This window comes from Xyrauchen texanus, chromosome 37 (genome assembly GCF_025860055.1).
Source record: "Xyrauchen texanus isolate HMW12.3.18 chromosome 37, RBS_HiC_50CHRs, whole genome shotgun sequence".
Lineage (NCBI taxonomy): Eukaryota > Metazoa > Chordata > Actinopteri > Cypriniformes > Catostomidae > Xyrauchen > Xyrauchen texanus.
In genome coordinates, this window is record NC_068312.1 from 25,625,615 (window position 1) to 25,649,441 (window position 23,827).

A 23,827-nucleotide genomic window follows, 5' to 3' on the forward strand; every position below is an offset into this window, starting at 1 on the left:
GCACTGAGGTTACTGGGCTCTACATCCTGAAGTCCGCCCTGTGGTTGCCCTGTTGACTGACTCTGGGCTAAAGTCACAGGGGTATCAGAGGTCTTTACACTGACTTGTCTATGAACTAGGTCTTGGTTTTGACTATGTTCCATCTCATTAAAGACAGTCAGTCCATTGTAGACCATCTGGTTTGTAGCAGTCAACTGACATCCCTGCTTTTGTGTGCTGAACAATGCCTTGGTGGACAAGATATTGTCTTTCTTTGCCAACTGCAGCTCCTGATATTCGACCGCCCAGCTTGGCACACAGTTTTTTGCACTAGACATGGAGGTGGTGGATGTTCTTGTGCTGTATATAGGAGGCAGCAAGTTACTCTTTGCCAAAGTACTGGTGCTATTCCCTTTCTTCATTTGGATTAAAACCTTCTGTGGTTTGTTGGCGAGATCTTTACCACTGCTGGCATGTATCCCCCATGATGTCTGGACAGATCCCTTTGCTCCAGTTATCTCCAGACAGGGCACAGATGGGCTCGAGGTCTTCAATGTCTCGAGCTGATGGAAATGGAGCTCCTGTTTCTTAGGAGCTTTGTTATATCCACACTTCCATCTTGATCTACGGTTGAAAACTACGTTCCTCTGGTGACTCATTTTGGGTAATTTTCATAACATCTTCATGTAATCTTAGAGGGGTGATCTGCTGTAAATGATGCATTTTCCTGGGAGACAGAGTCCTGCTTTCATCTCTTATAGACAGCTCAGACTGTCTTATTACTCTCCTCCTTTTTACATTTCCAACGAGGCCGCCAGTCATTTGATCTGTAACGTTACCCCAGGCATTCATGTGCCTTATAGGCACAAACAAATACAGGAGCAAAGCAAAGCTAAGAGTTCACTTAAAATGTCTAGAGATCTGCATTTTTTAAAAATGGTTATACACTACCAGTAAAAGTTTGGGTACACTTGACATATTTATGTTTCTAATTATCTTTTAACTAAAGGCTTATGCATAAATGCTTAAAATTAATTTTATAGAGAAATACAAATTGTTCCGACATACCAATTTCTTGGTGAAATTATTATTTTCTTTTTTATTAATTTACTTACATTTTAATTTTATTTGATGTGTTGGACCCAATAGTGAAGGAAAAGCAGACAAAAAGTGCCTATCATCTACAACACCTTCAGTACTGTTAGAAATGCAACCCAAGTGTCACCACATGAAGTTGGTTGAGAGAATGAAAGCCAGGTTATCTAGACAAAGGGTGGCTACTCTGACATGGGCAAAACATTTTGACTAAAATAACTGACTTAAATGTTATGGTCAGTACATAATCCCCATGTTCCAATCATTTTATTTCAAAATGTAACTATTATTCTAAAATATGGAAAGGGGTAATATATAATGAGTAGGTGTTCAAACCTTTGACAGAGTAAATCTGTCAAAATAGTCACCTTGGGCTGAAAAGGTATGCTTGAGGGCATAAACTTGATAAAGAAAGCAAAATAATTAATTCTAAAATTATCCAAACAAGGGAAATAAATACATTTATTTCATTGACAAGGATGAAGTGACTGATTCATATTAAATTATAGCTTTTTAAATGAAATCTTCTTGCTTTATTTTATTTTGTATGGACAAGTTACACAACATAATATGTATATTTTTGCATAAAATGCAATGAAGCTCTTTACCAAAAAAGACATCTTGTTAAGGGGTGTAAGTGAGAACCATTAAATATAAGGTTTTCACAGCCGTTTTGATTACAGATAAAACTTCATGGAAAGAGTCTGGATTCAGTACATTACAAATGCATTTAGACAGGAAGAAATAATTCATAATTTGAAAACTGCTATCGCATGACTATTAGATTGCTGATGTCAGACATCAGGTCAGTTTTTGATGGGTAGACCACTTTAAGGCTTCCGTCTACATCCACAACCTTCACTTGTAGAACAGTCAGTTCAGAGGAGGTCGGGACATCTACAGGATGATCTGAAATTCCATCCGTCTCTTCGTCTGAGCCTACATCATCCTTATGGTCAAAGGTCAATTTATTCAGCTCAGCCATTTTCTAGGACAGAACAAAAATAGTAAGACAGACATTAGTAAGTCTTATAAAAGTTTTCTTGACTTGTTCAGGATTTGATAGATGGAGTCAGGACTTTAGTGTCATCACACTACACTTAACTTTCACTGACTGCTAAAAGCTACCAAACACTACAAATGCTTGAGATAAAATGCTAATTTAGTGTATACTGCAGGTGCCTTAGCTGCCTGAGAAGAGCATGACTATTGGGGCTTTTCCACTGCACGGTATGGCTTGAATCTGCTTGCTTTTTGGGGGTTTTCCACTGTTGGTAGTACCTGGTACTTTTTTTAGTACCTCCTCGGTCGATGTTCAAAGTGAGCCGAGCCGATACTAAATGTGACGTCAAAACCCTGCAGATCATTGATTGTTCAAAGAAAATCGTCATTACCAGTGTCATTGCTATAAGCAAGATGGCAGGTTAGCTTACCCTCGTGCATCATCTTTGAGCCAACACAGTGATGTCCTCGTCTGCGCTTTGGTGTATGATTTCCCAAAATCTCCTGTTTTTATAAGCGGTATTTTGTCTTGCTGCTGTCAGCCTCTTTTGAAACAAAGTTTTTCGGCTTGTTGTGAAAAATAGCCACATGCCAAGAATCAAGAACACCATTCATTCATTGCTCTTTTGTGTCACGTTTAAGATGATGTCACCGCTGTAGAGGCGGTGCAACTATGACGATAATCCTATAATCCCACCCATGTTGAGGCTGTACTAAACTGCAGTGGAAAAGCAAACTGAGCAGAGTCGAACCGTAACGTGCAGTGGAAAATGTGATTACTATAAAGCTGTTCGTTCATACCATCAATTTATAGGCCAATTTGCAATGTGTTGCACATTTCCTCTGGAAAGGGTTTTTAGAATGGCAGTTCAACTTTTAAAGTATGTTGTTAAAGGTCAATCAAAAATGAAAATTCTCTCCACTGCCACTCCAGAACACAAACACAAATTAAGATTTTTGAAAGAATATCTCAGCTCTATAGGTCCATACTAGGGATGCACAGATCATGATTTTTCATGGCCGGTTCAGATTGCCGATTTTTTACAAGCAAATGGGCCAAATCAGATTCTTTAAGCAACCGACAAGAAAGAATGAAAGAGTTCATCAAAAAGATGTTTATTTGCTCTTTTACAGGCCAAACTGGCCTTAAATGAAAAAAATAAATAAATAATAATCTGTAGCTATGTGAAATTTGAGGCAACAACTGCATATTAAGCACTAGTGGTGCATTGATCAGGAATTTTGAGGCAGATACAATTTCCAATTTTTTTTTTTAAAACCAAGATCGGCCTTTACCAATTTTTTTTTATGTGCCCTTTGCCACTTTTATTTGCCACTCTAGTTATATGCTGCAGTTATGTTTATGCCCCACACAGTAAACTTACAGTAACACTAAGGTTCAATTTGTTAATATTATTTAACTACATTACTGTAGTTAACATGAAATAATTAACTTAAATGTTAGTTACAACATATACTAATACATTTTTAAAATCAATGTTGTATTAGGTACAATGAACAATTGTATTTTTATTAACTAACATTGATTAATAAATGCTGTAAAATATATTGTTCTTTGTTTGTTCATGATACCTAATGCATTAACTAATGTTAAAGAAATTAAAACTTTTTAAGTTTTACCAAAATTACATTAATTGTGAATTGCTAACATTTATTTGTATTGAAAACAGTTATTAATAGTTCTGTTGTCAATATCAAAAGGTTACTGTGACATACTGATAAGCAGTAAAAACCATGAGAGCATCACACATTCAAAAATAAGAAAAATAGATCCATTACATGCTCTAAAACTGCTCCAGTGAGAAATCATTAATATCTATTATTTGTTTACTGTCTTTGGCGTCTTGTTGTAAAACAAATCTCGAATAAAGCAAATCCGTTATTGAAGGTTAAACAGTTCCATTTGTGATTAGTGGTATTGTGACTATGGTCTGCACTTATGAGAGCAGCTGCGGAGCACGTCTGAGCATTCATGTTGAAGGGAGTAAAGCTAAAAGAGACCATGATCGCTCAAACAGTCTCTATAGCTCAACACAACGCATCATGTTTATTTGTTGTTTAATTTGTTTTATACCCTGTGCAGCGAGTCAGAACTACAACCGTAATGACTCTAGAAAATGGGCAGCTTGATATTCATACATGTGTAATTCTTACACGTTTTTAAAACCAAACTGGCATATTCATCTGAATTACAGCACGTCTGAAAGTTTAAATTCATGAATGCTTAGAATTGCCAACATTCCCTGCGTGCTGCAATAAAAATCTGCAAATATCTTAGCACGATCTGCCAATCGCGTATTTAAGACGAATATCGGTCGATTCCGATCGGTGCACCCTTAGTCCATACTATGCAAGAAAATGGTGGCCAGAACTTTGAATATCCAAAAATCAAAGTCATCAAAAAGTAAGACTCCAGTGGTTAAATCCATATCTTCTAAAGCGAAATGATAGGTGTGGCTGAGAAACAGATCCTTTTTTTTTTAATTTAAATCTCCATTTTCACTTTCACATTCTTCACAATCACTTTTTGTTCTTTAGCGATTTGCATTCTTCATGCATATCGCCACCTACTGGATGGGGCTGGTCAAAGGTGGAGGTTTACTATAAAAAAGGACTTAAAAATTGACCTGTTTCTCACCCACACATATCATACTGCTTCAGAAGATACTGTATGGATTTAATTACTAAAGTCTTATGGATTACTTTTATTCTGCCTCTATGTGATTTTGCATGGACCTACACAGCCGAGATATTCTACTACAAATATTTATTTATGTTCTGCAAAAGAATGAAAGTCATACACATATGGGATGGCATGAGGCATGATATAAAAAAATATAAGTAATTTAAAATGTAAAAATGAAAGAAAATATACAGTTGACACACGCTTAATAAATGACATGAAATTTATCGGAAACCTATTGCAGTCCTTGTTGGGAACTTACATTTGGAAACACATCATTTCAAAATTCACATTTGAGGTTAGACTGCATGTAAATTATGTTGTAGAATAAAATAGGAAAGTTTCTTTTATACATTTTAACCACAGAACTTATTTTGCTTCAAAAAAAGCTATTCTAAAAACCCACAAGAAACGGTCATGGGAAATAATTCTCATCTAGATTTTAGGGATAAAAACTGAACAGATATATTAGTAGATGCAATTAAATGTCAACAGGCAGAGATTAAAAGCCTGAGAACAGATTATCTTTGCAGGCAGTATTTAGTAGCAATAATTGCTAATTAAAGTAAATTGAATGCGATGACATTAGTTGATAACTGGGTTTAATGGCATTGAAAGTGTGATTATCCAGAGTGTCTTGTGTTTTAATAAAATATGCAGTAGTTATTTGACCTGTTGTAAAAGAAGAAAATACAAAAGTGGGACAGGTCATGTGTATCGTAAAGGAAATCTCACAGCAAACCAAATCCTTGGTTTTATCTTCCATGCCATGTTTCACGGTTTTCCATTCAGGCAAGATGCTTTGTCTTTCCTTTTCATTGTCTTTTGTTTTCCCTTTCTTTCTTTCTTTTTCATTGGTACCAAATCTAAAGTACCAAAATGTTTTCAATAGCCACTATATTTTCTCATATATTTTGTCTCATATACTGTATGTGCTTCATCATATGCTTTTGGAATAATTTAGGATCATTAATTAAATGAGCTTGATTAATAAAATCTGTTGCACAGTCAGGCTGGGCTCTTGAATTGCAAAAGTAGAATGTGATGCTACATTGCCTCTGTAACACAGTACACGGTGCACGTGTCTATGTCTTTGAAGAAAGATGAGCCAATTTTTTCCACAAGGGTATCAGCGTTCAAAAGCTGTGCAGTCAAAGAGCATAACACTGCCAATCCAATCCTGCACTCATTCAGAACACATGCTCAAATCAGTGCACTCTGTGTACAGCATATCTGACCCATTCATTCAAAATATTACGCATTATTTTCAGCGAAGCAAGAATGGTGAAAATGCAAAAAAATAAAACACTGATGGACAGACCGTAATACTGTAGTAACGCACTCTACAGACACTGCTGAAGATTTATAAAGTCGTGATGAAATATCTAATTTGACACAATTTCTTGTATGATGTTAAAATAACACAAACAACAAAAATAGATGAAAAATTTGAATCTTATCTATTAGTTTACACACAAATCACACACACATCACACACAAATCTTGTTATAGAGTAATCTTACTATTATAAGTGAGTCCATGACATCTTTACAGATCTGCAGACTGGTAGAGCTGGTCACCTCTAAAAACAGCTCATGTGTTGTCTTCTTTATCTACAGAAACAAAATGCATTTAAAAGCCAACAAGACATTAAAGTTTGTATTCTCCTTAAAACTTCAAATCTATGGCCAGTGTTGATTGATATGGAAAATAATCTATACATCATATTTATTATTACTCCCCCACATGTTTTGGATTACCTTTGTCTTCTCGCTGTTTGTGATTGGTGGGAAAGAAATCACATGGTCCTCTGCATCAACCAGACAGGGGTACAGATATTTCCCATCTAGGAGTTGGAGGTATCTGTCAATGAGACACGAGTACATCTATGAAATACTGAAAAATTAATACTTGTTCTGTCACAGCTCAGTATTTGCACTTGGAGTTCTGTGCAGCCCATGCAATTACCTGGATGAAGTTACACTAATTACCCACACCACGACAACAGGCTAGATGTCTGACAAATGAGGGCTGTTTTTCAGATCACTTAGCCAGGGTACACATGGTAAATAATGCAATAAGGGAGCACGATATAGTCCTTGTGCTTTGCATTTGGGAATGATTTTAGTTTCACAAATTTAACACAAAATCGGCAGCACTATTTGTTTTGACAAACTGTGCCCTCTACTGAATCAAGTTGCACGGTACACAACCATAGCCTATTTTACATTTACATTTACATTTATTCATTTGGCAGACGCTTTTATCCAAAGCGACTTACAAAAGAGGAAGCACATCAGCGAATCATCTTAGGGAGACAGTGGTAAAAAAAGTGCCATATTACAAAGTTTCACTATCATCATAATAGTATACAAAACAGATTTAAGTGCAACAAGAAATGTAAATATATATATATATATATTTTTTTTTTTTTTATTGACCGGTTAAGTGCTTTTGGAAAAGATGTGTTTTTAGCCGTTTTTTGAAGATAGAGAGTGAGTTAGCTTCCCGGATTGAGTTGGGAAGGTCATTCCACCACCGTGGTATGATGAAACTGAAAGTCTGGGAAAGTGTTTTGGTGCCTCTTTGTTTTGGTACGACAAGGCGACATTCCTTAGCCGACCGCAGGCTTCTGGTGGGAACGTAGCTCTGCATAAATGTTTTAAGGTATGCTGGAGCAGACCCAGTGACTGTTTTATATTTTATTACTATTTTATTACTAAATAAATGGAAATTCTGCCATAATGTACTCACCATCATGTCTTTCAAACCTATGACTTTCTTCCTTATGTATAGAAGGAATAAATATTTTGAATACAAAAGGAAAAATATTCAGATAGAAACTTGCATTGAAGCTTAAAAAAAAGAAAAGTGCCATTTCATAAAAGTAGTCCATGCGACTTGCATGTCATATTGCAAGTGATAGGGGTTTGGAAGGACATGAGGGCAATTAAATTATGATAGAATTTTCATTTTGGGGTGAACTTTTCCTATAATATAAACAGCTTGATCTCACTTGTGGAGTCCTGAAACATTTTGTCGTTTTTTCTGTTTCCTCTGTTCATCTGCTTCCTGCTGCAGTTGCCTCAAGAGTTCAGCTGCCTTCATCTCCTTACGGCCCAGAGGAACAATCTACACTCACATTGAAAATACAACAATTTATACACATCATAACAGTATGTTCCAAGCTATAAATGATTAAATACAAACAAGACAGGTAAAGATTCAGTACAGCTATAATTGTCTCTTGTGTAAAAAGCAACAAGCAATTATGAGAATATCCAATTGTCCTATTGCCAGTGACTCCTGAGACAAGGGCTGAATTCAGAGTCAACACAAAAGAAAAAGGACTGTTCATTTATTATTTAAAACAGAGGATTATGGGACTTCTCAGTGTCATTAATCAGCGGGTGGCTTTGAAACCAAATTCCTGCCATTCATATAAACTGTGTTGACAACACTTATTAAATATTCATTGTTCTTTCTCTGTTCAACTGTTATGCAACCAGTGGAAGTGCTCTGATTTATGAGTTACACAACAGAGGGTCACTCCTGCTTTGCCGAGAGTCAGCAAACTGCCATTACTGTGAAATATATAAAAAGAAAAGTTTAATTGGGCCAAATTAAGGCTGGAATATGAATGTGTCAGAGAAGTCACAAAGCCATTTTAGTCTTATATATTTTATTATGTTTGAGAGTGATTAAATTAAGAGTAAGACTTCAAACATTTACAATAATGTGAGAATAAAGGAATCATGTGTCTCAAGGAGAGATTTATTTTGATCTGAGACATTCAACTTAATGATGCTTAATGCAATGAACTTAAAAGCTTTTTATGAGCAAGTGCATTCAATAATGGAGACAAAATGTGTGAAATATATCAAACATAAAATGGAATAATAAGTCCAATATGGACTTAATACAAGAAATGCAATGGATTGACAAACAATCAGCCATTTCTTTTTAATCGAATGTGCCGTTCTAGCCTAAATTAAAGAGACAGTTCAACCAAAAAAAATCTCTCATCACGAACTACGTTTCCATCCATGGATTTCTTGCGATAAAAGTTTTAGCACATCAAAATAAAGCTGATGGAAACACAAATTATCGAAAAACTTTCACAAGTGTTCACATATTATTTCCCCAATTAACTCGCATAAACTATGTTGATACTTCAAATGTCACAAAAAACTGGTTTGTAAACACTTTTTGTCGAGAAAATTGGCATTAATGCAAAAATGTAGTATCACATGACAGAGTTTACCCCAATGTTAGCCTGTGTTAATCATGACGACGATATACATCCTTGAAAGCCAATTCATTTTACGTGATTATGGACTGATCTTGACAGCATATAGATCTGATGCTGCAAACATGACACTTCCAGGAGTGCCAACACAAATATCTTGTATCATGCACATCGACAAGTGCATGGATAACAAACGAATGGCCACTGTTTGTGATCAATTTTATCACGGTAGCCATCAGTTTATTTATTAAAGTTGCTTTTCCATACCATTCAAAATAATAAAATGGCAGTCATGCAATTAGCCCACAATACAAAAAATAAAAAAATAACAATTTCTGTGCACAAAGATGTTTTAAATGAAAAATATATACACAATACTAAGAGAAAATCTTCAGTGTGGTTTTTTTGGAACATTAACATAAAGCCCAATTCTTTAAAATTATTGTTTATAATAAAAAAAAAATGCCGGCAAACTTTCCTGTATTAAATTAGGCTAAATAAATTACCAAATGAATAAAGCATTAAATAAAATAATTATAAAATGAAAAAAATAATATTTTTAGACCTCTCTCTCTCTCTCTCTCTCTCTCTATATATATATATATAATTATACAAAAAATTACACGTTAAAATGATTAACGCATTTAATTGCATGCTTGTAGTACCACCTGTATACTCAAGAGGGCAGTAAGTGAAATTTCAGCTGTGTGAGCAACACACAGTTTATACAGTGAAGAAAACAACACATATGCGTTACTAAGGGTTCAAATGCGAACTAAGGGATCTCAATATGTGTTTAAAGATTGAGTATTAAACAATATTTAACTTGACACAGTGACCTATACATTTTATTTTTATTATGTAACACACCCAAGACGTGACACAAGCATGTCTGACGCAGGTCGTATGGTAGGGTGACCCAGTCCCGAAATTGGGAGCTTTGTTCCGCGTCCCGCAAGTCATAAGCAGTGTCCCGCATTTCAATTTTGTCTGCATTTTAATTATCTGAATATTTTTATTTATATATATATATATATATATATATATATTTATATATATATATATATATATATATATATATATATATATATATATATATATATATATATATATATATATATATATATATATATATATATTTTTTTTATTTATATAGATTTATATATATATATATATATATATTTTTTTTTTAATTTTTATTATATATATATATATATATATATATATATATATATATATATATATATATATATATATATATATAATTATTTTATATTTAAAAGATAACTATGTATAATTATTTCATCATTATGTATTGAATTATTGTTATATGAGGGGCTTTCTCAGCAAATATTTGTATATGCGATTAATTAATCGGGACACCATGTAATTAATTTGATTAAAAATTTTAATCGATTGACAGCCCAAATATATGCCTTTTCTTCACTCAAACTTAAATTTACCCTGTTCTGTAGACGAAAAATGTCAGCTGAATGACAATATCAGAATGTTCTACAATTGTAGTGTAAACTTTCAGAACTATTTGTCCAACGTGGAGTTCACTTTCTGAAAATGAGCTTTTGAACATTTTAAAACTTTTAAATATTTTAAATCTAACCCTGTTTACCTCAGATTGCATTTGCTGAGCTTCTTCAGAAAATGTAAATTGGATTATGATGCTAAAATTAATTTTAGATGACAATCAAGTTCAGTTGGTCATTAAAAGTTGCTGGACAAATGTGGAACATAATGCAGATGTGATGGCAATGCTTTAGATTAGATGATTGATTAAAAATAGCCTATTGAATATCAGGAATGTATTACATGTAAACCCTGATATTACACTACATAAATGTTTCTTTAATAGCTGTGCACAGCATATACACATCGATGGATGGTCCTTATATAAGACTGAAAGTTTCCCCCACTACTTGGTGCAGGTTGCCAGCTTGAACAGGGCCATGATGTTTCGCTTTTGGGTTGAAACCGGTGGCAACCTGTGATAGGCGCAACATCAGAACCAATATTACAGTCCTATCAGAAGGGCAACAGATCCATTTTATTGCAATTCCTCTTCTGGTTGCATTTATTTTTTTTATTAAAATGACAGTAAACTGGCTAATTTCAATGAATTGTCTCAATACTCTCCCCATTTTACCAAAATTTCAGAAGAAAAATAGTTAAGGACATCTGGGAGGCGAAAGGTACACAATTAGCGATAAACACATTTTTGTATGGAAATGACTTGAGGGCAGATTTATTTTGTGATAAACCAAAACGTCTGTGACTAAGTGTTTTTTTTTAGGCATGGCGTCATCACACACAACATTTTTATCAATAAAAGGCCATTTGAATGGAAACATGCAGCAAACGGCAAATTTCCCAAACTTCTTTTTTTACGCATTTTCACTTTGTCGATAACAAAATAGTGCGAAAAGTGTATGTACACAGGTACACACACTCATGCCATCCCAGGCATGTAATTCAGCACATATAGGGAGCATAAAAGTAATCCATTAGAATCCAGAGGTTAAATCCATGTCTTCAGAAGTGATATGATAGGTGTGAGTGAGAACCAGATCTAAGTTTCTTTTTACTTTAAATTCTCCTCCCTGACTCCCTTCACTCACACCTATCATATCACTTCTGAAGATATGGATTTAACCACTGGAGTCTTATGGATTACATTTATGCTGCCTTTATGTGCTTTTTAGAGATTCCACATTTTGAACCCTGTTGACTTGCATTGTATTGACCAACACAGCTGAGATATTATTCTAAAAAGCTTTGTTTGTGTTCAGCCGAAGAAAGTCATTCTCATCTGGGATGGCTTAAGGATGAGTAAATGATGAGAGAATTTTCATTTTTGGGTGAACTATTCCTTTAGCACCTGCTACTTTCATACCTTCAGTGTATCCGGTGGCCTGACATCATACAAAAGAGGGGCCTTCAGCAAGCCCAGGTCATGTGTCGCAATGGTTGCAGTTGTCCTTTTGGCACAAATCTCATCGTGAAGCTTGGTCTGCAAACAGGTTTGAGAGAGAAAGCCAATCATTTGTACATGGAAACATACTAATATTTATGTAAGCTTGAAACTAAAAATCAAAGGGATATTTTTGAGATATTTGTAGGTTGATCAGTTCAAACCTACCCTACCTGAGCAACTAGAAACCTCTTGAGTGCATTTCCTTGTCTGAGGTTCATGCCTTTCACGATACAGCACACTATGTACGGCCGGACGTCTTTTACACCTGGGAAAACTTTCACCGTAACAGCTGTGGGTGATTCTGATACATGCAGAACTCTCACAACCATCCGACTAAGCTCATCCACATCCTCGGTCTCTTTTTTGCCCTTCTGCTTTGCAGCGCTTTTCTTCTTTGAGACGTTACGCCCACCATCTACCTTCTCACTCACTTCCCCATCCTGCTGCTTGCCTTTCCCTTTCCCCCTTCCACCTGCCCTCAGATAATCCAGCACTGACTTGGTCTGGCAGCCATTCACCATCTTCTCAAGCCTTTTGTCCTTCAGCTTGTTGCCTTTAAAATTGATCTCTTTTAGCTTGGTGCAGTCAGCCAACTCGGATGGAAGCTCTTGGAGCTTGTTACTGGAGAGATCCAAAACCTGTAATAAGAGACAGTGAGGATGCATAAAAAGCTGATAATGCTTAAAAGGTTCACTCAATATTTTCCCCTCATAATAAAGGATTAAATCCTATATAAAATCATGACTACTCGCATGAGATGAAGACTCTAATCATATCAGTAACCTTACACTGTAAAAGCCATTTTATTTTCCATGGAGAGGGTCCCCTCATGGGGGCTGCCATGTTAGGATCACATGACCAGCTAAAAAGTACTTGCTTTATCTCAGTAAAAGCCCTGCTTTTGGGCACTTTAATGCATAAATTAATCACGGTTGACAGTGAATAATGATTTTCTAAAATCTCACGTAACTGTAAAAAATTGCGTTTAAATTATGCTGCATCTATGCCCCTAAGTGTTACTGTAAGTCCAAGACGACATAAAAAAAATAGAAAATACTGAGTGCACCTTTAAGACATTTAGTATACTTCGAAAAGTCACAATATGATACTAAGACAACCATAAGTACATATCAGTGGTGAGAAGCTATAAAAAGCTATATATATATATATAGATATATATATATCTATATATATATAAATATTTTTTTCTTAATTTTTTTATGGCAATAATGGCTGATGCCAAGCTATAATTATCATCATAGTACAGTTGGTATACATGGTAAAAGGTAGTCAGTATTTCATTTTAGCATGAAAAATAGGGAAACGCACCTTCAGAGCTGTCAGGTTATGAACCTCACTGCTCAGCTCCTCTATCGCGTTTTCTGAGGCGATGATGCTGCTGAGGAGTTCCAGCTTGGAGGACCACAAGTCCTCAGGAAGCCGTGAGATCGCATTTTTAGACACATTGATGCTGGCGAGCTTCATACACCGGCTCAGACCATCCGGCAGAGCTGTGATACTATTACAGCTGACATTTAAAGTGTTGAGCTCGCTCAAGGCACAGATCTCATCGGGCAAAACCTGCAACTGGTTCACAGACAAATCCAGGACTTTGATCGCCTTCAGATCACCGATGCTCTTCGGGACTGAAGTAAGCTTATTTCTGCACAGGATCAGGCTCTGTACATGAGACAGGTGTCTGATGTTCTCATGGATCTCATGTAGACTGGGACACTGGCTGATCTCCAGGTAATTCAGGAGCGCGAGGGAATAAAGTCGCGGATGAATTCCGCCGCCGCACTGGATCTTTTTGTTTACTGCTGAACCTTGAAGCACCAGCTCACGTCTATTCTCCTTTTCTGCCTTTTCTATTTCTGGCCAGAGATTCAATGAGCTGTTTTCTTGAGCCATGCTGTCCAGCACAACCCCGGAAGGGGAATACAACCCGGAAGAGTTTAAGTTCATTCATTCAAAATCATTTCAGAATCAGAATCAGAATTAGCTTTATTGCCAAGTATGCTTACACATACAAGGAATTTGTCTTGGTGACAGGAGCTTCCAGTCTACAACAATACAAACAATACAAAAAACAGCAGCAAGACATAGGTAATTAAAAACAAAAAAAAGAACACAAAATAAATAATTATACATATACGTAAAAATTTCAATTTTAAATTAGAATTAAATGAGCAAGAATTTGATATTTTTTAAGGTATTTCATATTTATACTTTTAAATAACTTTCTACGCTGTATTGGGCTAGTAAAAGTCAGTCTCTAACAAGAGTCATTCAAAAGAACTACAAATACCAGCATGATTTTGGGTTTAAGATAAATGCGCATGTGCAAACGTCAGTTGAGCGGTGGCAGTTGCTGTATTTGGAATTTCTTATAAAATCTCCCAAATGCTGAACATTAAAAGCACAGTTTTGTGAGATGCATCTGTTTGAAATAGGTGGTCTGTTACATTAATTTCTGTTGCTGTTTTGGGAGAGTTTTAACGTAATTTTAAACAGTATGGTTTGCCAGATTACGCGCTAACGCTAACTACTAAATATATAAACACTAATTATAAACGCAGTTTATAATATGCAGCAATCCTCTGAAAATGTAACGCAAGCTTTTAATAATTATATATGACACATCGGAGACAGACTGCCAGAGCCCAGCTCACCCCAGCAGGCTCAGAGCCTCCACAGACAGACGGGGGTGAGGAAAGAACAAATCCCTGCTCCAATCTGGTCATCACTATAAACTAATGCAAAGAGCCACTAAATTACATGTGTCCTTACTTACTGGAGTATTACTTAATGTAACGTAATATTTTAGTAATATTTTATTGATCTTTTGTCCAGGTATGTCTCTCTCTCGGACAACGAGAAGACCTTCAGCAAGAGAGCTGAAGTCAGTTCATGTAGATGCAGTGGGGGCTTACCTGAAGCTCACCTTCCACAGAAACCATTTAAATCAGTACAACATCTACAATCAGGTACAAACAGATTAATGTGAATATTAGGGTTAGTTTTCTTGTTTGAGTTGTGTCTGTGCCATGTTATATTTATCCTTTTTCTTAAAATTTAGGTTGCATTGGTGGCCCTACATTTTTTAGGGGAACCTGTGGATGGAAATGATGTTGGCACATCAGCAAGTAACCATTGAGGTAATGGAGTAGTACTTCACAAATCCACCAGATGGCTTTCTCTCCATATGTTTTCTCTCTGGCTCAATTCAGAGCAGGGAACTTGGAGACATTGCAAAGTTAAGAATTAGAATAATTATTAGGACACTTTTTGAAGAATTTCTTTCAACTTTTATATATATAAAAAAAAATTGTTATCCCATCCCAAAACCTCACTAAAATGAAACCTATACAACCCTTATTATAAAACCGATTATTTCAGCTCTAAAATCTGATTGGATGAACCACATTGCAAGCTGTTGTTAAAAGCTGATATATAGTATACACACTTGGGTATCTACATCAGTTGGATTCTGCATTAATACTACAATAATCAATAACCACGAACAGACTATACTTTTTGGCAGTTATTTTGTTTCTGATTATTATTTGTAGTAAATGTAATTATTTATTGGAAGTTTGTGTTTTATTATATTGCTATTGCCGTCGCTTTGCATCAAGTCTAACTACAAATATTATCTGAGGTAAATTCTTTTTAAGGTACAACCGACTCTTAGATTATTGCTTCATTTTTATTTATTTATTTTTATACCTGTGGCTTGTTGAGATGTTTTATTTAGGAGATAGATGGCAAATGTCAGAAATGTTTCTGTAGTTTCTGACTCAGCATTTGGATACTTTTTACAACATCATACCAATCAGTAGATGGAGAACCTTTTAAAATATGTAGATTGTAAATAATGTATATTTACCAGTTTTTCTTTTGATACATTAAATGCTGTAATTATACATAACATTTACACATAACTGATTAAACAGCATTGAACGATCATTTGTAAGCAAAGTCTTTTATAGGAATGAATTCTGTGTCTATTTATATTGTAGACCTTGTAGTGTTGGAATGTGGACCTGTGTAATGTGAGTCATAGATATAAGCACAGCACAGCCTCAAATCAGATCACTCATCAATATATCCATACCATCATGAGTCTCAACCTTCCCCCATCTCCCATTCTGTCCTATTCACGCTCTCTTTCTCTCTCACCACCACCCCCCTTCTATCTCATGCTCTCCTTCTCTTACACTCTCCTTGTCTCCCCCCTGCTTTTTTCTCTCTGACTTCCTCTCTCACTCGTCCTTTCCAACCTTGCTAACAATCTCTGCATTGTTAATCTCTAATCCCTCTCTCTGTCCAGGCTGGAGTTATCCAGGCCTCTGTCTCTGGTCGTAATAACTCTTGGTTCACAAGCAGAAATCAAGAGTTTTAACCTTTGTTTATTGGCCAAGTATTAATTGCCCAAACATTTTATCAGGGAAATTCAGTGTGATTCACTGGATGTGATGTGCTATTTTGAGTGCTTTATGCTGAATTTACCTGTATAGGCTTGCTTATGCACTTGTTTGTTTTAAATCAAATTTTTGTTGTCTTTGTCGTTTATTCCCCAGCCAACCTGAGATCAGCTGATTGATCAATATCTTAACAACAACAACCACCAATACAGCTCGGCCTTGGATGGCACATACACAGGGTAAAACAGGGTGAAATTATATTGCATTACATTGTGCAGTGGAATTGTGCATGACTTTCTCTCTATGTTTCCCCCAGCAACTCTGTGTTTATTGTTGTTGTCTTTTAGGCTTTCGAGTTATAAATGTGAATCTATATCACTGTTTGATGACTTGGCATTCAACATGTATCAGGAGCCTGAAGTGGCCCATATCATTTGTCTACTGGACCAGAAGAAACAGGACATGGTTCAGCAGGAGAGATTCAAGCTCGCGAAAAATCTCAAACAAGTTATCGGAGACTTTTAAAAGGTTATTAGATGTGCCTTCATTACTTTTGTCCTTTTTTGGGATCCCTCTTTTTTTTTAACGTCTGTTATGTTAATGGTATGTTGAGATGAGTTATGAACTAGGAGTTAGGGGAAGAGGGAGTTGAAATATATCCAGGTGCATTCGAGGAGTGTTGGTATTGCGTTCTAAGTTACATGGTAATTGTAGCCCTGCAGTAATTACTTGCCAAATTAAAAGTTTCCTCCTTTTAAAGACCTTCGATCAGTGTTAAACAACAACTTGGTTCTCTCTTTTTTCTGTTAAGGTGGGAGAGCATTTGGGGTGGTATGATGTGGAGAAACAGAGTGCCATATAAAGAGAACTATGACACAGCCAAGCAGAAGAAAGAGGAAATGGATGCTCACAGTCTACCAGCAGCTGGAGCTTTACAACCTGCTGCATATCAATCAGGTATCCATCCATCCATCCTTCCAACCAAAACACATTTTTGTTTTTGAAAGAAATGTATGCTTTTGTTCAGCAAGGATGCATTATTTTGATGAAAAATATGGCTATTCGTATTTACAAAGGAACAATCATTCCTTATATCCATCCATCCATAAACCGTATGCATACAGCCACTTGTCATTCCATCCATCCAAATTCCTGATATGACTGTGTCCCTGCTGAAAGTGATTGTGCTTGTTCTCCTGAGACCAAATGCTTACTTCTTACATGTTTGATACTAGGAGACAGAAGACAATAAATGACCTGGACAATCATGGAGCTCTTTTCTTGTGTGTGACTGACTTAATCAGGACCATGTGCTGTGATCCGACAATCCTTTCTCTGCTCTGTGTGATGGCTTTTGTTTATTTTGTCAGTGTGTGAGAGCATATCGGTGTGTTGACCTCTTATCCTTTGAGTTTTTTAGACTTAGTTTCATAACAGTTCTTCTTCTGCCCCATTTTCCTTTCACTGGCCTATTTAGCTATTTATTACATGTTTTGATAAAGCGTAATCGTGAATAGTTATTGATTGAAAATAATTATTTTTAAAAGTATAATTGTTTTTTATACAAATTTTACTCTGCAGATCGAGAGAATTGCAGAGGTCTTCGAATGTGAATTTCTCCCTCTTCAAGAGCTGGGATGCAAAAACCCACACCTCATCCAGCGGACTCACCCAGGGAGAAGAAACAGAACCAACTTTTGAAGGAGACCCATGAGCAGGACACCACAAAACCAGCTAGCCCTGAACACACAGTTCTTCCAACACCTCTCACTCCTCCACATGTGCTCAAGATTGATGTAAGTCTTGATATAATAAAATACTATTTTTAAGGTCACGCTTTGCTGTAAGCCTCAGTTATCTGCCATAATTAAATGTTCTGCCTGGCAAATGCTGTTGTACAAAATAATGTAGCTCATCTACACTTGTGAAATAGACCAGCTCTATCTTGAATGACACAAGGTGAGTCTTTGAAGATTTCATATCTGAGCATGTGTGTGGCTTAAAATGCTTGTCATGCTTGTGTAGCAACATTTAATTAAAATATTTAATGGTGAAGTGGGTAATTTATTTTGTTTTCCTGCAGAACATTCTGGTGATAATTTCATTTGCGTTAACACATGTAAGATGAGAACACCGCTTTAAGGAGAAATGGTGGGAAGACAGGTGGATCTGTCTTCACTGAAAAAAAAAACATGTTCTTCATATTACTGTGGAGTATTGTATTTCTGTTAATGACAAAAAGTACAAAGTAATCTTTGCTTTTTAGTTATGAGATATGAGACATTTAATTCTGTTCTTAATGGTGAAGTTTGTTATTTCTGCGTTACCAAACAGAATGCCAGGTTTTTCCTGCATAGAGAATTACTACTACATTTGTAACTGCAAATTTCGGCAATAATAATACAAAAAAATTCCGTTGTCTAATAGTCACTTGATGCAATTTAATGAAACTTGAGATCATATTAAACTATAATGATGTCACGTGAGATAAGAGGTACGCTGCAGCTCGAGTGTCTGATAGAAACACTGATCACAGCTTGGCGATATATCTTTATTTTATCCTTAATTAAAGTTCATATAATATGGGAGCGTGCCATGTAAATAAACACAAATTTCAAAACTGTCATTCTCTGTGTGGTCAGAGCCGCTTCAACCAGTTGCGGAAGAGACCCAATCTGTGCGGGAGTCGAGACCGGAAGAGATTTAAAGTTCCGCCGGCTGATGTGCACTCTAACACGGAGACGCACGTCTTGCCCCCGCTGTCTGCAGCTCGCAACGTCATCATCATGAGATCATCATGATAAGATCAATCTTATGTGAAAAATAACACTAAAATGACGACGACAACAACAATAAAATGTATGTGTGTGTGTGTGTGTGTGTGTGTGTGTGTGTGTGTGTGTGTAATATATATATTAAACACACAACAATTAGTTACGGTCCTTGAATCTGATTGGGCGAGAGACCTTCCACGACCTCTGATGGTGTGACAGCATCAGCACTCAGCTGCTTCACTGTGTGTGTATCACTCCCCGTTCATGCTGTTCTAAACTAAAATGTAAGCATAGTGCATATGTGTTAGGAGTTACTGTCTTTATTTTTGAAATTACATAAGATAATTTTTGTGTGTAATATGAGCAAGTTGGTGAAATTGTTTACATAGAACAGCGCTCTGTGAGTTTCCACATTGGATACATACTGTTTAAAATGGCGGAGGACATCGCTGTTTCTATAGTGAATGACATTTGCGTACTGGCTACCCAGAAATAGAGAGGAATACCCCACTTGGATGTCTATATTCCACTGAGAAAACTGACCTTCAGAAAGCTGTAAGCATCTCTGATTGGGTATGGCAACAGGTGATCGCACACGCGCCATCTCTCTCTCTCACACACACACAGACAACACACAGATGGGCGGGGCTAAACAGGCAGTGATGTAGAAGCAGGCGTTGATCCTCTGCAGAGGCAGTGTTTAGCCACGCTATTACGTAATAAATTGCGACATTCCTCATCCTATCGTTTTGGCAGATTGGCTTAAATATAAGCTGTTTTTAGAATAACAAGATAGTTTTGAGTTCTGAAACTTACAGGATGTTTTTGTTGTACAATGACCTCTTATATGTCAAAAGATCAAGGAAATTTTGATTTCTCAGTTCATCTTCTATTATTTACAGTCTTTACTGGGCAAACTCTGCATGACAAAGTTCAACATTTCAGCTGGTGTACAATGTTTAGTGCTGTTTCTGGAGTGTGATCCTCACTTTCTCTTTCTGTCTCTCTTAGGTGGCAGTTGCCTATTCAAAGACATGGGCATACAGGGAGGACGCAAAAAGCTGTTGGAGGTTCCACCCGGAACCCCAAAAGCAGAACTGCGGAGCATGACGAGAGCAGCTGTATTCCTCTGCAAGAAAGCTCTAACCTATAAAGTGTCAACCGTATGAGATCTCTTACAAAATCTTGTTGTCTCTTTCTTTATCACCCTCTTCTTTTTCTCTTTGTCTCTCTCTGTCGGTTTCTCACTCTCTCTCTCTCTCACTCTCTTTCTTATTTCTTTCATGTTCCTTTTATTTTCAGTTTAATTTCATGCCAAAGACAGAATGGCACCATCAATGGGGCTGATAGTTTTGAGTGTTTAGCAGGTGTCATGTTCTGTCTAGTATTGTGGATTATCTGTAGAAGTGATACAGCTCGAAATGAAGGATAAAGCCTGGCTTATCTCTCCAACGAGTGAACTCAGCCTTGGGTTCAAGGGAAATTGTGAGAAGACTGACTTTTTGCTAACAGTGGGCTTCCTGAAGCAGACTTGAGGGTGTGTAGAATGATTATCATTCATCATCTGCTGAACAGTGAAACACACTTATGTTATGTCAAAGGTATAGTTTAGACTTTACTTTAAAAGGGAAACGCATTGCTCTAACAGCAGCCTAAAATGTATTTATTACTAAGTTAAAGACTTTCAAAGAATTGTATTTAACTTTAAAAATGAATCTTAGTTAATCTCAGTTAAGCACATAACTCTAAATTCTAAAAGGGACAATCCCTAAATACTTAGTATTTTATGTAAGATATTGTGTGTATATACATATGTACAGTTTAATTGCTGGCTAAGCATGAAATGAGTTGAAGAGTGCAAAGAGACTTTAACATGTTGAACATTTCTTCTGTAACATCAACAATGCTCAGTAAATCTTAATAGTGCTTTGCTGTTGTTCATTTTATGCCCCCCAGTCTTCCTCATACGGCATCCGTGTCTTTATCGAGTTCCAGGATCATTAGTTCCAGCCCTGCTCCAAAATGCCTCCCTTGTAATCTTCAAGCACTCCTGAAGACCTTGATTAGCTGCTTCAGGTGTGTTTAATTAGGGTTTGAGCTAAACTCTGCTGGACTGTGGCCCTCCAGGAACCAAGTTTGACACCCCTTTAGCTGATCCCACAAAAGCTCATTGGGGTTAAGATCCATAACACTCTTTTCCAATTATCGGCTGTCCAATGTCTGTGTTTCTTTGCCTACTATAACCTTTTCTTTTTGTTTTTCTGTTTCAAAAGTGTCTTTTTCTTTGCAATTCTACCCATAAGGCATGAACCAGAGTCTTCTCTTTACTGTTGTTCATGAAATTTGTGTTGAGCAGGTAGATTTCAATAAAGCTTTCAGGTGAGGACATGTGCGGTGTCTGTTTCTCAAACTGGAGAATCTGATGTACTTATCATCTTGTTTAGTTGTATATGGGCCTTCCACATCTCTTTCTGTCTTTGTTAGAGCCAGTTGTCCTTTTGTCTTTGAAGACTGTAATGTACACCTTTGTATGAAATCTTCAATTTTTGGGCAATTTAAATCATTGTATAGCCTTCATCCTTTTTTGCAATTTTGTTTGACCTTATATTGACCTTAAGACATGCCAGTCTATTGCATACTGTGGCAACTCAAAAACAAAGACAATGTGAAGCTTCATTTAACGAACCAAATAGCTTTCAGTTGTGTTTGATATAATGGCAAGTGATTTTCTAGTACCAGATTCGCGATTTAGCATGATTACTCAAGGATAAGGTGTTGGTCCCCCTCGTGCTACCAAAACGGCGCCAACTTGCATCTCGGAAAAGCATTCTGGGATGCTATTCGTCTCACCACAACTGTACAGAGTTGCTGTAGACTTTGTCAGTTCGAACCAGTCTGGCCATTTTCTGTTGACCTCTCTCATCAACAAGTGCTTCCATCCACAGAACTGCCTCTCACTGTATTTTTTGTTTTGTTTTTGGCACCATTCGGAGTCAATTCTAGAGTCTTTTGTGTGTGAAAATCCCAGGAGATCAGCAGTTACAGAAATACTCACACCAGCCATCTGGCACCAAGAATCATCCATGCGAGTATCTAATCAGCCATTTGTGGGGCAGAAGCGCAGTGCATAAATGTGATTTAAAAAAATGTGATCTCTGTGATTTGGATCGTGGCATGATTGTTGGTGCCAGATGGGCTGTTTGAGTGGCTGATTGGTGTGTTTGTAATATACATATATATATATACACTCACCTAAAGGATTATTAGGAACACCATAATAATACTGTGTTTGACCCCCTTTCACCTTCAGAACTGCCTTAATTCTACGTGGCATTGATTCAACAAGGTGCTGAAAGCATTCTTTAGAAATGTTGGCCCATATTGATAGGATAGCATCTTGCAGTTGATGGAGATTTGTGGGATGCACATCCAGGGCACGAAGCTCCTGTTCCACCACATCCCAAAGATGCTCTATTGGGTTGAGATCTGGTGACTGTGGGGGCCATTTTAGTACAGTGAACTCATTGTCATGTTCAAGAAACCAATTTGAAATGATTTGAGCTTTGTGACATGGTGCATTATCCTGCTGGAAGTAGCCATCAGAGGATGGGTACATGGTGGCCATAAAGGGATAGACATGGTCAGAAACAATGCTCAGGTAGGCCGTGGCATTTAAACGATGCCCAGGGGCCTAAAGTGTGCCAAGAAAACATCCCCCACACCATTACACCACCACCACCAGCCTGCACAGTGGTAACAAGGCATGATGGATCCATGTTCTCATTCTGTTTATGCCAAATTCTGACTCTACCATCTGAATGTCTCAACAGAAATCGAGACTCATCAGACCAGGCAACATTTTTCCAGTCTTCAACTGTCCAATTTTGTGAGCTCTTGCAAATTGTAGCCTCTTTTTCCTATTTGTAGTGGAGATGAGTGGTACCCGGTGGGGTCTTCTGCTGTTGTAGCCCATCCGCCTCAAGGTTGTGCGTGTTGTGGCTTCACAAATGCTTTGCTGCATACCTCGGTTGTAACGAGTGGTTATTTCAGGCAAAGTTGCTCTTCTATCAGCTTGAATCAGTCGGCCCATTCTCCTCTGACCTCTAGCATCAACAAGGCATTTTTGCCCACAGGACTGCCGCATACTGGATGTTTTTCCCTTTTCACACCATTCTTTGTAAACCATAGAAATGGTTGTGCGTGAAAATCGCCAGTAACTGAGCAGATTGTGAAATACTCAGACTGGCCCGTCTGGCACCAACAACCATGCCACGCTCAAAATTGCTTAAATCACCTTTCTTTCCCATTCTGACATTCAGTTTGGAGTTCAGGAGATTGTCTTGACCAGGACCACGCCCCTAAATGCATTGAAGCAACTGCCATGTGATTGGTTGATTAGATAATTGCATTAATGAGAAATTGAACAGGTGTTCCTAATAATCCTTTAGGTGAGTGTGTGTATATATATATATATATATGGCTGTGTGTGTGTGTGTGTGTGTGTGTGTGTGTCTGTCTGTCTGTCTATCTATATTCTGTATATCTATGTCTCTCTGTCCATCCATCCATCCATCATCTTGCTGTGAAGAAGTATTTGCCCCTTCCTGATTG

At 36.9% G+C, this 23,827-nt stretch overlaps 1 protein-coding gene and 1 pseudogene across 1 annotated transcript; one reads left to right on the forward strand and one right to left on the reverse strand.

Moving 5' to 3' along the window:
* Positions 1-1,582: 1,582 nt before the first annotated feature.
* LOC127630815 (leucine-rich repeat-containing protein 47-like) lies at positions 1,583-13,940 on the reverse strand. The gene is made up of 7 exons (XM_052108617.1): positions 13,345-13,940; positions 12,186-12,653; positions 11,935-12,051; positions 7,797-7,912; positions 6,541-6,643; positions 6,304-6,393; positions 1,583-2,062 (listed from the first exon to the last, which is right to left on the reverse strand). Exons 1-7 carry the CDS (start codon positions 13,924-13,926, stop codon positions 1,841-1,843), a joined length of 1,698 nt encoding a protein of 565 aa, XP_051964577.1. The 5' UTR covers positions 13,927-13,940; the 3' UTR covers positions 1,583-1,840.
* Positions 13,941-14,653: 713 nt separating this feature from the next.
* LOC127630574 (centrosomal protein of 104 kDa-like) overlaps positions 14,654-23,827 on the forward strand; it is a 28,215-nt pseudogene continuing 19,041 nt past the window's right edge.